We start from the raw sequence: 15721 nt of genomic DNA, 5'->3' as shown, positions 1-15721 counted from the left end.
GTGGATGCAGTATACCACATTGGCAGATGTGCAGGTGAACCTCTGCTTAATGTGGAATGTCATCTTGGGGCCTGGGATGGGGGTGAGGGAGGAGGTGTGGGGACAGGTGTAGCATTTCCTGCGGTTGCAGGGGAAGGTGCCGGGTGTGGTGGGGTTGGAGGGCAGTGTGGAGCGAACAAGGGAGTCACGCAGAGAGTGGTCTCTCCGGAACGCTGACAGGGGAGGGGATGGAAAAATGTCTTGGGTGGTGGGGTCGGATTGTGTTCTTTGTCCTATTTGACTTATCCAACCTGGGAAAGGGTCCCATGCCTATCCACCCTGTCCACGCCTATCACAAAGTTATAAACTTCAGTCAAGTCTTTCTGAATTACTTTCTGTCCTCTCTGAATTGCTAACAATAGAATGAAATGCTCATGAAGCAAATCCTGAAGATTTTCTTCCCTGATGGCAGACTTTTTTGCTATCTCATTTTGTTTTGCGCTTTTTGGCCGCTGGCGTGATTTGGTGACGTTCCCTTTGCTTCTCGCCTGGCGAGACGGCCCCTGTACTCTGGGCATGGGGGCGGGCGTCGGTCGTGATTGACAGCCATTCCGTCCAATCGAAGGGCGGGCAACCGGTTGTGACTGACGCATGTTCTTTCCAATCAAAGGGCGAGGAGGCGGTCGTGATTGACAGGCATTTCATCCAACCAAGAGCCGGTACCCGCGGAAGGTCCGTCCCATGGAAGGCGGGACTTCTTGTGTAGGGCCTGCGAGGACGCAGTGAAGCCTGAGGCTTGAGTGAGTGAGGGACTGAGGGAAAGAGGCTTCTCTGTTAGCGTTGGGCTTCAATGTACTTTTCCTGTCAGCATCCCCGGAGCTGATTACTGTTGGGGTTGGGTTTTTATATGAGGGTTGGTGGGTAGTGCACTGGAAGTGGTGGTAATCGGGGTAATTAACGCCCCCAGTGCCCCACCCACCCCCACGGCCTCCTTCTCCAGGCTCAGTGTCTTCTCCTGCCCCTCATTCCCAAGTACTTCCCCATCTTTTTTCTGGGAATTCCCACCCCCGGAGCATGGGGAGGGTGAAAGAGCAGAGGCTGTGTGATGCCTAAAGCAGCCGAATAGCCCACCAGTACCTCTTCTCCCGCCCCGCGTAAGCTGGTCGCTCTTGGGGTCGGTCTTTTCTTTGGAGGTTGTCTGCGAAAGGCGGGGGGGGAGAGAGGAGTGGGGAAGAGCTCAGAGTCTGCGATGCCTACTACAGTCGAATAGGCCAGCAGTACCGCACCTTCTGTGGCAGTGGCCTGCAGGACCCTACCTGAAAAGGGAGGCCAGAGGGCGTATCTGAGGGAGCTGTGTGGGTTTCTGAAGGGGGTGGAGGTGAGACACTGATGCTTTTTTAGATTCCCCACAGTGTGGAAACAGGCCCTTCGGCCCAACAAGTCCACACTGTCCCTTGGAGCATCCCACCGAGACCCATCCCCCGATAACCCACACTCCCCTGAACACACTATGGGGCAATTTAACATGGCCCATCCACCTAGCCTGCACATCTTTGGACTGTGGGAGGAAACCGGACCAAACCCATGCAGACACGAGGAGAATGTGCGAACTCTGCACAGACAGTCACCTGAAGCTGGGATCAAACCCGGGCCCCTGGTGCTGTGAGGCTGCAGTGCTAACTACAACATTAACCTGATTTCCCTTTATAGATGCTGTCAGACCTCCTGAGATTTTCAGGCAGTTTCTGTTTCTGTGAGCCCCTTATGTGTGTGTTTTTTTTTCTCACAGCGTAGAGACAGGAGCAGGCCACGCTACCTGTCCTGCCTATTGCTAGCTCCTCAAATGAGCTGCCCCATCGGTCCTACCACACTGACCCTGTCAGGTATTTATGTTTATTTCAAATGTACTCCCAGACCTGGGAAGAAAGAAACCAGAACAGAAACTGCTGGAGAAACTACACAAGCCTGGCAGCATCTTGGAGAGAAAACAGTTAAAGTTTCAAGGCCAGTGACCCTTAAGTTCTGAAGGAGCAGATGGGGCTTGAACCCAAGCCTCCTAGCTTACAGATGGGCACAGTACCACTGCACCACAAGAGCTCCTGCTCCTGATTAGTATGATTGTATCCCACAAAAGCACATCACATTACTGGTTGGATAAGCTGTTTGTGGTGTTAGTAGCAGGTTAAATGTTGGGCCTTGACACTGGGGAGACCTTCTTTGCTTACTTTTGTGTGGTTCTTAATGTTTCTTCTACGAAGACAGCATCTCTGACAGTGCAGCACTCCCTCATTCCTGGAATGGGACTGTCAACCCAGCACCTCAGAGGTGGCCCTACTACCACTGGGGTGGACAGCAGTTGGATCTTGCAGTGTATACTAAACGTGCCTTGTTTCCTCTGGACTGACCCCTCTTTAGGTCACGTTGGGGTGATGCCTCTCCACAAGTACCCCCCCAAGATCTGGCAGTCGCTGCGACTGAAGCAGGGGATCTATGCACGGTTGCCGGCCCATTATCTCCGCTCCCTGGAAGAGAAGCAGGAGCCCACGCCAGTTCACTTCAAGCCACACGGGGTCAAATTCAAGCGGAACCCACGCACGGGGCAACCAGAACGTGTACAAGATGTGCCGATTCCTATCTACTACCCTCCAGAGTCTCAGAGAGGGCTGTGGGGCGGAGAGGGCTACGTACAAGGATTCAGATACGCCAACAACGACAAGGTATGGACTAACGATGTGGCCCGGACCCAGGGGTTGAACACTTTTGGAATTTATTTTACCACCCCTCCGTCCCTCCCTCCCTCCTTCCCCATTTCAAAAACTTTCAGAAGGTTGCACTGGCCAAAGACCTGAGCCTTCCTGCGAGATCCCTGCTTTCAGTATAACGTTCTCATAGAATCCCTACAGTGTGGAAGCAGGCCATTTGGCCTGTTGTGTCCACATCACCCCTTCAAAGCCTCCCACCCAGAGCCATCCTGCCACTCTGTCCCTGTAACCCTTCATTTTCCACCTATACCCACTTATCCTCCACATCCTGGACACTATGGGGCAATTTAGCGTGGCCAATCCGCCTCCCCGGCACAGCTTTGTACTGCGGGTGGGAACCAGAGCCCCCAGAAGAAAACCACACAGACGCAGGGAGAATGTGCACGGTCGCCCGAGGGTGAAATCGAAACTGGGTCCGTGGTGCCGTGAGGCAGCAGTGGCTAACCACTGAGCCACCGTGCTGCCCCATCCTTCTGTTCAAATTGCTCCATTCTACCTGAAGCATCCATGGTAACCTCCGCATTCCTCCATTTCATCGAGTCTTTAGATCACAGAAAGGCGCCCATTCGTCCCATCGGCATTGTATTGGCGTGCTGTAGGGTAATCTGGTCAGTCCCATTCCTCTGCTCTTCTCCTGTCGCCCTGCAAGTTCGTTTCCCTTAAGTGCCTGTCCTTTTGAAATCAGTCAGCGACTCTTCCTGCACCCTCCTCGTCGGCAGTGAGTTCGTGTTCATCACCAGTTGCTGTCTGAAAGAGTTCTTCCTCCTCCTCCCTCGTATCTCTTAGAACCTTAAATCTGCCTCACCCTGGTCCTTAGCTCCTGGACACACACTTTCTCTGACCCCCATGTCTAAACTCATCATCCTACACATCTTGGTAAGATCTCCCCTTAAGCTCCTTTTTCTGAGCAGAATGACCCCAACTCCTCTAAACTAACTGTAGCTAAAATCCTTTATCTCTAGAACCATTCTGGTAAATCTCCTCTGCACCCCTTCAGGGACTGTCATATCCTTTGTAAAGTGCAGTGCCTAGACTGGCATAGTGTTTCTGCTGGAGTTTAATCAGAACTTTATAAAGGGATCAGTGCAGCTTCCCTGCTTCTGACCTTTTGAAACATACAAATTGTTGAGATGGATAGGGAGATGATGTTTCCACTTGGGGGAGAATCTAGAATCAGGGGTCATGAATTGAAAATAAGGAGTCACATATTTAAGATGGAGATTTTTGACAGAGGATTGTCAGTGCTTGGAATTCTCATCAAAAGACGGTGGAAACAGAGTCTTTAAATATTTTTGAGATGTATTTTGGTAAGCAAGGAGCTGAAAGGTTGTGGGACAGGCCGCCAGTGGAAATATGAGGTAATCAGAGGACCTGTAATAGCAGAGCAGGACTGAGTGTCTAACCCCTGTTCCTAATATCTACGTTCATGTATTGAAATATACTGGGTACTTGTGTTCATGAGGCTTCAAGATTCTGCTTTGCTGATTGTTGAGCCAATATATTCTGCTACTTTTGATGACCCTTGTACCTTCAGCAGTCTGGGTCCCAACTCTGGAATTCTCTCCCTAAACCTCCGTCTTCCTTTAAGATGTTTCATTAAATCAACCGTTGGTCACTAGCGTCTCCTTTGGTGAATCCGCCTCAAATTTCCACTTTATAATGACCTGGGGAAACGCTTCAAGGTCAGGAGGACAGGACAAGTGGTTGAGCTTGGGACCCGGACAGCTGAAAATACGGCCACCCGCTGTGGAGCGATTCGCACTGGGGATGCTCCGAGGGTTTGAATCAGAGGAGCACAGGCTGAGTAATCGGCAGTTTGAACGCTGGCCCATCACGGCTCGGCTCTGTCACAACGTCCTCTCTTTTAACTTTTTTGCCTCCTGTGCAGCTGTCCACGCGCTTGAGGAAAACGTGGAAGCCGCAGTTGTTTATGCGAGAACTGCACAGTGAAATCCTGGACAAAACCTTCACTATTCAGGTGACCATGCGGACTCTGGACTTAGTGGACGCTTGTTATGGTTTTGATTTCTACATCTTGAAGGTAAGGGCCTCTCACATTGATTTGATCAGAGGAGTGCTCTTCGCTCACTGTTGGTCAGGTGCCTCTTCTGTCCTTCACTTTTTAGAGAATCCAGGACAGTCTGTGGCGGGAGGGTGTCGCGTGACCTGTGACCATATTCTGACCTAAGATAACGAAGTCTGAAGCTGGATGAACACAGCAGGCCAAGCAGCATCTCAGGAGCACAAAAGCTGACGTTTCGGGCCTAGACCCTTCATCAGAAAGGGGGATGGGGAGAGGGCTCTGGAATAAATAGGGAGAGAGGGGGAGGCGGACCGAAGATGGATAGAGGAGAAGATAGGTGGAGAGGAGAGTGGAGGTGGGGAGGGGATAGGTCAGCCCGGGCAGGATGGACAGGTCAAGGAGGTAGGATGAGGTTGGTAGGTGGGAAATGGAGATGCGGCTTGAGGTGGGAGGAGGGGATGGGTGAGTGGAAGAACAGGTTAGGGAGGCGTGGACGAGCTGGGCTGGTTTTGGGATGCAGTGGGGGGAGGGGACGAGCTGGGCTGGTTTTGGGATGCAGTGGGGGGAGGGGGAGATATTGAAGCTTGTGAAGTCCACATTGATACCATTGGGATTCAGGGATCTCTGATCATATTCTGACCTGTTGGGATTGCCTTATGCACAAGAGCTGAAAGACTGGGACTAGAGTTTAGAAAAATGAGAGGCAATCTCATTGAAACAGAATGTTTTCTAAGGTTTTGGAGTAGATTTGTAGCTCGGGTTGTGGTTGGTTGGTTGTTTCGTAGGCGTTTTGTTACCGTGCTGGGTAACATCCTCAGTGCAGCCTCTGAAGCGTCGGTGTGTTTTCCAGCCTGGTTTTTAAACTCTGGGGTCCCTTGAGCTGGATTACCTCACTTCTGGCTTCCCTATGTGTACAAACACATAGAACTTGACCCCATATACACTCCACTACGAAGGAAAACCGGAAGTGAGGCAATCCAGCTCAACGGACCCCAGATGTTAAAAACTGGTGGGAAAACACACCAACGCTTCATTGGAGGCTGCACTGAGGATGTTACCAAGCACGGGAACAAAACGCCTGTGGAACAACAAACCAGATCGGTGAGCCAACCAACCTCAAGGTAGAATTTTTATGTGGTCTGACAGAGTAAATGCCAAGAGGATGTTTTTGCCTCGCGGGAGAGTCTCGGACCGGAGGATATTGTCTCAGAATAAAGGGGTGCCAATTTAAGACTGAAATGAAGAGCACTTTCTTCTCTGAGGGTTGTGAGTCTTTGAGACTCCTTGTCACAGAGAGCTGTGGGGGCAGAGTCCACGTGTGTATTTAAGGTTGGGATGTATAGATCCTTCATCAGTAGGACAAGCAAGGGTTATGAGAGGGCACGAAAGTGGACACAAGGAATGTTGGATTAGCCATGATTCTCTTGGGTGCTGTGATAGGATTGAGGATCCAAACAACCTCCTGTTCCAATACCTCATGGTCTCATATAGTCGTGGAGTCATACAGCACAGAAACCGGCCCTTTGGTCCAACACATCCATGCCGTTTGGCTGCATTTGGCCCAAATCCCTCTAAACTTTTCCTATTCATGTACCTATCCAAATGTCTTTTAAATGTTGTAACTGCCCCTGCATCCACCACTTCCTCTGGCAGTTCATTCAACATACGCACCACTCTCTGGGGGGAGAATGTTGCCCCTCAGGTCCTGTTTAAATCTTTCTCCTCTCGTCCTAAAAAATTAAGCCGTCTAGTTTTGAATCCTCTACTTGAGGGAAAAGACCTTTGCTATTCACCTTATCCATGCCCCTCATGGTTCTATAAACCTCCATAAGGCCACCCCGAAGTTCCTACACTGCGAGGAGAAAAGTCCCAGCCAGCGCAGCCTCTCCTTTTAACTCAAGCCCTCCAGTCCCGGTGACATCCTTGTAAATCGTTTCTGCACCCCTCCCAATTTAATAATGTCCTTCCTATAGCAGAGTGTTCAGAGCTGTACACAGTACTCCAAACATGGTCTCAATGACAGTGTCCTATATAACCGCAACATAACATCCCAATTCTCATACTCAAGGGACTGAGCGATGAAGGCAAGCATGCCAGATGCTTTCTTCACTACCCTGTCTACCTGTGATACAACTTCCGCTCGGTTCGCAATAAACAACTGCGCCTCCCAGTCGCGAACCATTTCCACTCCCCCTCCCATTCTTTCGACGACATGTCCGTCATGGGCCTCCTGCAGTGCCACAATGATGCCACCTGAAGGCTGCAGGAACAGCAACTCATATTCTACTTGGGAACCCTGCAGCCCAATGGTATCAATGTGGACTTCACCAGCTTCAAAATCTCCCCTCCCCCCTCTGCATCCCAAAACCACCCCAGTTCTTCCTCTCCCCCCACTGCATCACACAACCAGCCCAGCTCATCCCCTTGCCCCACTGCATCCCAAAACCAGCCCAGCCTGTCTCTGCCTCCCCAACCTGTTCTTCCTCTCACCCATCCCTTCCTCCCACCTCAAGCCGCACCTCCACTTCCTACCTACTAACCTCATCCCACCCCCTTGACCTGTCCGTCTTCCCTGGACTGACCTATCACCTCCCCACCTATATTCTCCTCTACCCATCTTCGGTCCGCCTCCCCCTCCTTATTTATTCCAGATCCCTCTCCCCATCCCCCTCTCTGATGAAAGGTCTAGGCCCGAAACGTCAGCTTTTGTGCTCCTGAGATGCTGCTGGGCCTGCTGTGTTCATCCAGCTTCACACTTTATCACCTGAGCCTGTAGATGTCTCTGTTCGACAGCAGTCCCCAGAACCCTGCCATTGACTGTGCAAACCTGCCCTTGCTTGTCTTGCTGAAATTCAACTCCCTTTATCTTATGGAACAAAATTCTAAAACTTTTCTGCGCCTGGGCATATCTGCTCACTTAATCTCACTTCAACTACCTTGAAATCAAAGTCTGGTGGATACTGGAGTTCAAAAATCAAAACAAACTGTTGGAGAATCTCAGCAGGTCTGGCAGCATTTATAAAACGAGCAACAGAGTTCAAGTTTTGAGTCAGCTATGACTGTTCAGAGCTGAAGAGAAATGGAAATCTGTTGAGGTTTATGCTGTTCGGAAAATGGAGGTGAGTCACGTGGAGCAAAAGGCAAGGTTCGGGATAGCTTGGAGCTTAGGGAAGATTAAATGCCAAAGGTTTAAGGGAAGAAAAGACAGTTATAAAGTCATACAATACGGAAACCGACCATTCGGTCCAACTCGTCCACACGGACCAGTCATCCCAACCTGTCACAGTCCCACTTAGCAGCATTAGGCCCATACCCCTCTAAACCCTTTCTGTTCATATACCCATCCAGATGCCTTTTAAATGCCGAAATTGTACCAGCCTCCACCACCTCCTCTGGCAGCTCATTCCATACACGCACCATCCTCTGCCCTTTAGGTCCCTTTTAAATCTTTCCCCTCTCACCTTAAACCTATGCCCCTCTAGTTTTGGACTCCCTTATCCTGGAGAAAAGACCTTGACTACTCACCCTATCCATGTCCTTCATGATTTTATAAATCTCTATAAAAGCACCCATCAGCCTCTCACATCATCCAGTGAAAGGAACCCCAGCCTATTCAGCTTCTCCCTGTAGCCAAGCCCTCCAGTCCTGGCCACATCATTGTAAACCTGTTCTGCACCCTCTCAAGTTTAACAACATCCTTCCCATAGAAGGGAGCCAGAATTGTACATCGTATTGGCTTTACCAGTCAGCTGAGACATGTAGTGCCTGTTCCATGATCTTCCTCCCACCAATGGGAACAGTTTCTCCTGGGCTCACGTCCTTTGTGACTTTGGTTACTGTTATCAAATCTCCTCTCAACCTTCTCCGCTGAAGACAGTGGGATCTGGATGCCCCAGTGTTTCCTTTATTAATGGTAGTCCTCCCAGAAGACCTAGTCAGCTGGCCCCACAGGCTCAAGGGCTCGAATGGCATACTCCTTACTTGTATAAAGAGATGGGCGCACTAAGACAGAGATCGACAAATTCTTGATTTCATGAGGAATCAAGGGCTATGGCGAGAGTGCAGGGAAGTGGAGTTGAAATGCCCATCAGCCATGATTTAAATGGCGGAGTGGACTTGATGGGCTGAATGGCCTTACTTCTACACCAGTCTGTTCTGGTCTTATGGAGTTTTAACCTGACTTAGCTGGGGTGAAATGGCAAGGTAACCTGCCCTCCATTACATTTTTTTGTCGGCTAAAAATAGCCGAAGCCTTTTGGAAGTGGTAATTATTGTAGAGAAAAGTCAAAGCATCCAGAATAAGTGTTAATAGCAGAATAAAGGTCAGCTCTGACTGAAAGGGAAAACAAGATACAGACCCTGCGGATGAGTTGAGGAGTGAGGAAACGCTATCAACATGGAGCAAGTTGTTGAACTCAACTTTGAGCCCAGAAAACTGTAAGGTGCCTAACTGGAAGATGTGGTGTTGTTGCTCGAGCCTGCATTGTGCTTCACTGGGGCTCTGCAGCAGGCCAAAGATAGAAGTGAGTGTGTGAAAACAAGATGAATTGAAATGACAAGGGACTGCAAAGTGTGGGTTTTGCTGGCGTTGTGTTTTTACTTTCAGAAAGAACTGACCTTCATTCTGTTATAACACCTACTGTGGACTTCCGGCCTAAATAAAACTAATAATCATGATTTATAACATTGTTAGGGACAATCATTGAAATAAAAAATAAAATGTAACATAAAAGGATTGTACCAAATAATTCTGTCAGTATGCAAATAATTAAATAGCGTAACACAATGTAGGTTGCTTTAATTTACAGATAAGAAGTGTAAGCTACATTTCATTATGAAGTTCAGAGATGAGATGTTGTGAGAATGAGTTCATTAAATTTTCAATCATTTGCCTATTACTTGAGGTTCGCAGAGGATGGTGCGTAAATGGAATGAGTGGTAGAGGCAGGTACAGTTACAACATTTTAAAAGACATTTGGACAGGTATATGGATAGAGAAGGTTTAAAGGATATGGGCCACAAGCAAAATGGCTAGTTTAGTTTGGGGAAACCTGTTTGGTGTGGACGAGTTGGGCCAAGGGCCTGTTTCAATGCTGTACAACTCTGACTCTGTTTGACCACAGAGGACCAGCCATTTATTTGTTTTATTTTGATACAAATCATTTTCCAGACGCCCAAGGTCGACCTGAATTCAAAGCTGGGGATGGATCTAAAAAGGGCAATGCTCCTGAGACTCGCTCGCAAGGACACAGAGCTTTACCCTGACGATGCAGAGAAACGGGAGCTCATCTATAACAAATACAAGGTATGGTACAGGCCTTGGAGCAGAGAGGCATTGCATTTCTCGTGGGGTGTGGTTGTCGCTGGGCAAGACCCGTTTTTGGGACGAGCCCATCACTAATTTGCCCTTTGAACTGTGTCTTGCTCGGCCATTTCAGAGGGGATTTAAGAAACAGCCGTGTTGCTGAGAGTCTGGAGTAACATGAAAGTTACTACCTTCAAGGGTATTAATGAACCAGATGGGTGTTTTATTTTAATTACAATTGATGACGGTCGTCAGAAACCAGATTTCAACTCCAGATTAATGAGTTGAGGTTAAATTCCACCAGCTGCCTTGGTGGGATTTGAAGCCTTGTCCATTAGCCTGGCCTCTGGATTACCAGTCCGGTGACTTTAGCAAGAGAACACCACCTTCCCCATTCTCCCTTTACAGAGATTCGAGGTTGCAACATAAGGTGGGCCAAATGGAGACTTCCTTCATCTTGCTGAGCCTGTGTGAGAGCTGTCCTACTTTCTCCACTCCTTCTTTTCTGAATGGCACAATGCCACTCCCGCGTAGTATTTCAGACCCACACCACTGATTACTTAAAAATCCTTTTCCTCAGAGTCTCCTTTGCTCCCTACTCTCAGTGACCTCTAGTTCTCGGATCCTTTCCCCAGTGGGAACAGCTTCTCCCCGTCTGTTCTGTCCCAGCCCCTTGTGGTTTTGGCACATCTCCAGTCAATCTTCTCCTTTGCTGCAATCTCTCCAGTCTCACACCCTCACACGTACAGTTTTTTTTCTTTTCTTTATTTGTAACGGGATGAGGGTGACTTTGACCAGGCAGCATTTATTGCTGCATCCCTAATTGCCTAGAGGCAGTGCGTCCAGAGCCACAAGTAGGCCAGACCAGGTAAGGATGGCAATTTCCTTCCCTAAAGGGCATTAGTGAACCAGATGGGTTTTTCTGACAACCAACAATAGATTCGTGGTCATCATTAGAGTCTTAATTCCAGATAATTTACTGAATTCAAATTCCACCATCTGTCATAGTGAGATTTGAACCCAGGCCCCCCAGAACATTACCTGGGTCTCTGGGTTAACAGTCCAGCGATAATACCACTAGGCCATCACCTCCCCTTTTAAAAGTACCTTACTCTGAATCTCATCCACACTTGCCCCTGTCCCTTCAGAGCCCTTCCTAAAGCGTGTGGCCCAGTGCTCCAGTTAAGGCCAAAACAATCTCTCAGCTTCCTCACTGATGTACTCTTAAGTAGTTGATTTTTAAAGCCCCGGATCCTAAATGCCTTACTAATCATTTTCTCAACCTATTCTGTGGTTTGTGCATACACAGATATTTTTAATGAACCTGTACAGACACATTAAAATACACCTGGGAGCAGGTGGGTGCCTTTTGGCCCAGAGGTAGGGACTTTACCACTGTGCCTTTATATCCAGAAGGTACAAGTGTGTGGAAGTTTTGCTGAAGTTGTACAAACCTGGTTAGACCCCACTTGGAGTACTGTGAGCAGGTTGGGCTATACAACACAGGAAGGATATTTTGGCCTTGGCAGAAGTAAATTAAAAGTTTATGAAAATGACTCCTGGATTTTAGGGTTAACTTACAAGAAGAGGCCTGTTTCTGATCTGATTGAACTCTTCAAGATGTTAACTGGAAACAATGGTAGATAAGGATAAACTGTTTCCAGTGTTTAAAAGATCCAAGAATTATAGAATCTGTTAAATGCAGATAGAGGCCATTCGGCCCATCAAGTCTGGACTGACTCTCCGAGGAGCATCCCACTTTATCTCTGTAATCTCACATTTGCTATCGTTAACCTACCCAGCCTGCACACTACGGGCTATTTCCCGCTGCCAATCCATCTAACCTGCACATCTTGCGACTGTGGGAGGAAACCGGAGCACACGGAGGAAACCCACATGGACACAGGGAGAATGTTCAAATTGCACACAGTCACCAAAGGCTGGAATTGAACCTGGGTCCCTGGCGCTGTGAGGCAGCAGTGCTAACCGCTGTGCTGCCTGGTAGAACTAGTGGGTGTGATCTAAAAATTGAGCCTGACTGTTTAGGGTGGTGGAATTTCGGAAATCTCTTCCGCAAATGGCACTTGAAGCCAGAACATTAGTTAATTTTAAATCTGAGATGGACAGTTTTTTTGACTCAGCAAAGATATTAAGGGATACGGGCAGGTACATGGAGTTGGGCCACAGGTTAGCCAAGATCTCATTGATTGGTGGAACAGGCTCAAGGGGCTGAATGGCATACTCCTGTTCCTGTGTAATTCTTTGTATGTTGCAGGTATTTGTAATTCCTGAAGAGGAAGCAGAGTGGGTGGGTCTGAGCCTTGAGGAAGCTGTGCAGAAACAGATGCTGCTGGAGAAGAAGGTAAGTTAAAATTCCAACTAAACCTGTGTCAGCCACAGCCTCCTATTTCTAAAAAAAACGTAGACAGTTGGTTGCGCTTGTATTTAACGTGGGCAGTGGAGCTAGAGTGGTTGAGTGGGATCTACTGTAAAACTTGATTAGCTAGCATCCTGACAACTGTAATCTCTGATATCCCCCTCTCCCGGACATCACTGTACTATATAAAATAGCAATGTTTGACTGTAATAATTGTAAAAGGACTGGCTAAAGTACTTTGCCCTCGGTAGTCTCTCTGATAAAAATCAAAGTTGGAGAGGTCTGCAAGTTATGGTTTACAGCAAGACATTTACATTCAGTTCCCACTATTACCTGAGAACTGCAATGAATTAACTGACATATTTGATTTACTAGCACATCTTACCTCAGTGGTGGATAGCACATATTTTACTGTAATTTAGTAGCTGGTTCACGAGGCTGGCAGACATACACTGGGCAGAATGGCCTCCTTGTGCTCTGCATCAATCTATGAAAAGGGAACATGATCGTCTTTTATACTAAAAAAAGATCACCCAGTAGAAACTAGGTTGCTTGACTGCGCCGTGTTCGTCACCTTAAGCTTTCAATCCCCTGCAACTGAACGCTGGTAGTGATTAGATTAGATTAGGTTCCCTACAGTGTGGAAACAGGCCCTTCAGCCCAACAAGTCCACACCGCCCCTTGAAGTATCCCACCCAGATCCATCCCCCTATAACACACACACCCCTGAACACTACAGGGCAATTTAGCACGGCCGATTCACCTAGCCTGCACATCTTTGGACTGTGGGAGGAAACCGGAGCACCCGGAGGGAAGCCCACGCAGACCTGGGAAGAACGTGCAAGCTCCCCACAGACAGTCACCTGAGGCTGGAATTGAACCCGGGTCCCTGGCGCTGTGAGGCTGCAGTGCTAACCACTGAGCCACCGTGCTGCCCCGTACTGCTGATGCGTAGTACCTACATAGTTCACTGCATTAGTTTGGTAAGGCTCCTTTGACAGCCCCTTCCAAACCCGGAGCCTCAACCAGTCAGAAGAGCAAGGGCAGCAGTGGCACACCACCATCTGGAAGTTGTTCTCCATCCTAACTTTTTGTTTTAATTCACTCAAAGGGTGTGGGTGATACTGACTTGGTCAGCATTTATTCCCTATCTGTAGTTGCCCTTGAGAAAGCGGTGGTGAGCTGTCTTCTTGAACCAATGCAGCCCATTTGATGTAGGTTGACCCAAAACGGGCACAGGAAGAACTCCAGGATTTTGGTTCAGCCACACCGCAAGAATGGTGATATCAAAAACCCCTCTCGAGCTCATCCAACATCGACCCAGTAATGAACCAGCTGGGTTTTTCCGACAATTAACAATGGATTCATGGGCATCATTAGATTCTTAATTCCTGATATTTTATTGAATTCAAATTGCACATTCTGCCGTGCCACAATCGAACCCGGGCCACTGGCGCTGTGAGGCAACAGTACTAACCGCTGAGCCACCGTGCTGCCCCTCCAGGGGAGGCAGTAGACTAGTGGTATTATTGCTGGACTGTTAATCCAGAGACTTAGATAACATTCTGGGGGCCTGGGTTCGATTTCCCCCTTGGGTGACTGTGTGGAGTTAGCGCATTCTCCCTCTGTCTGTGTGGTTTTCCTCCAGGTTCTCCGGTTTCCTCCCACAGCCCAAGGGTGTGCAGGTTAGGGTGGATTGGTCATGCTAAATTGCCCCATAGTGCCCAGGAATGTGTAGATTGGGTGGGTTTGGGGAATGGGTCTGGGTGGGATGCTCTGAGGGTCGGAGTAGACTTGTTGGGCCAAAGGCCACATTGTTTCCATGCTGTAGGGATTCTATGGCTTACTCCAAAACAGGGTGGTGAGTGGTTTGCAGGGTTTCTCACAGGGGTTGGGGTTCCCATGTATCTGCTGCTGTTGTCCCTCAATATGGAAGTGGCTACAGACTTGGAAGCCTTGGTGAGTTACTGCAGCTACTGAGCATCAGTGGTGGAGGGAGTGAATGTTTGTGGATGTGATTCCAGTCAAACAGGCCACTCTGTCCTGAATGCTGTCGAGATTCTTGAGTGTTACTGGAGCTGTGCTCAATGAGCAAGTGGGGAGTATTCCACTACGCCCTTGGTGGACAGGCTTCGAGGAGTCAGAGGGTGGGTTAGTCTCTGAAGAGCTCCTAGCATCTGACCAGATTTCATAGCCACAGTATTTCTATTGCTAGTCCACTTCAGGTCCTGTAAATATACAGTTGTCCTTCCACTGCCCTTGGGCCAAAATTCTTGAACATTCTCCCTAACAGCACTTTGGGTATACTTACAGCACACGGACTGCAGGGGTTCAGGATGGTGGCTTCTGACCCCACCTCAAATGCATTTAGGAATGGTCAACAAAACGTGACCTCGCCAGTATTGCCCACATCCCAGGAAGGAATGAGTGAAGAAAATCTGATGTTCTCCTTCCTTCCTCCTCTTCACCCCCCCAAAAATGTTCAGATCTCCGCAACTTGCTGTCTGGGGGGAATAACAAAGGCTAAATGACTGGGATCTTGGTCCGTGACCTTCATACCAGGCAGTCTTAACACACTTCTCAAAATTGTATTTCAGGAGCCTGTGCCGCTGTTTAAAGTTTACGCTGAGGAGCTAGCCCGTGAACTGAGCTTGCAGAAATTGTCAGAGCCAGTGGTCATAGGAAATAAATCGTAACGGAACATGGCCCCTTTAAGACCGTCAGAGCCACAGGTTATTTAACCAATGAAAGATGTGTTTTGGTGATGCTGTTGTCAGCTGACCTCTGCTAGTGTTGACGAGAAACCTCGAAGGTTAAAGTGACTGAACTTGTGACTTGAAGTCCAAATTAAAAGACTTTTTTTTGTACAGTAAGTAGTCAAACCACCTTGTGAAACGTGATTGCTAATTAACATTCTTTCCTTTGAATAATAAGACGAGGAATGTTTTCACGTGTTGCTGATTCTCATTTTGTCAGGAAAACAGTTACCGGAATCCCTTCTAAACACCCAGAGGGTAAAAATCATTTAAACTTTGCTTAAGTTAGGGTTAGAACCTGGAACCAAGGCCCTCAGTCAACCTTGTCAAACGTTAAGTAAAAACCGAAAGAACTGCGGATGCTGTAAACCAGAAACAGAAATCGCTGGAAAAGTTCAGCAGGTCTGACAGCATCTGTGGAGAGAAATCAGTTAACGTTTCTGGTCAAGTGACCCTTCAACAGAACTTTAGGCAGTTACACTGCAGAGAGGCAAGTAGACCCTATTGTGTTTCCCCACC

General features: G+C 48.3%; 1 protein-coding gene across 2 annotated transcripts; it reads left to right on the top strand.

The window, feature by feature from the left end:
• Nucleotides 1-691: 691 nt before the first annotated feature.
• mrpl28 (mitochondrial ribosomal protein L28) lies at nt 692-15392 on the top strand. 2 transcript variants are annotated; one of them, XM_048522619.1, is made up of 6 exons: nt 692-779; nt 2395-2696; nt 4630-4782; nt 9935-10069; nt 12345-12431; nt 15044-15392. In XM_048522619.1, the coding sequence occupies exons 2-6, from the start codon at nt 2409-2411 to the stop codon at nt 15140-15142; spliced, it is 762 nt and encodes a 253-aa protein (XP_048378576.1). In that variant the 5' UTR covers nt 692-779; nt 2395-2408; the 3' UTR covers nt 15143-15392. The 2 variants fall into 2 exon arrangements, with proteins under 2 accessions (XP_048378576.1, XP_059496897.1); XM_059640914.1 differs by lacking the exon at nt 692-779 and adding an exon at nt 1115-1133.
• The last annotated feature ends 329 nt before the right edge of the window (nt 15393-15721 follow it).

This window comes from Stegostoma tigrinum, chromosome 39 (assembly GCF_030684315.1).
Source record: "Stegostoma tigrinum isolate sSteTig4 chromosome 39, sSteTig4.hap1, whole genome shotgun sequence".
NCBI lineage: Eukaryota > Metazoa > Chordata > Chondrichthyes > Orectolobiformes > Stegostomatidae > Stegostoma > Stegostoma tigrinum.
This window is presented reverse-complemented; position numbering and strand designations above follow the sequence as displayed.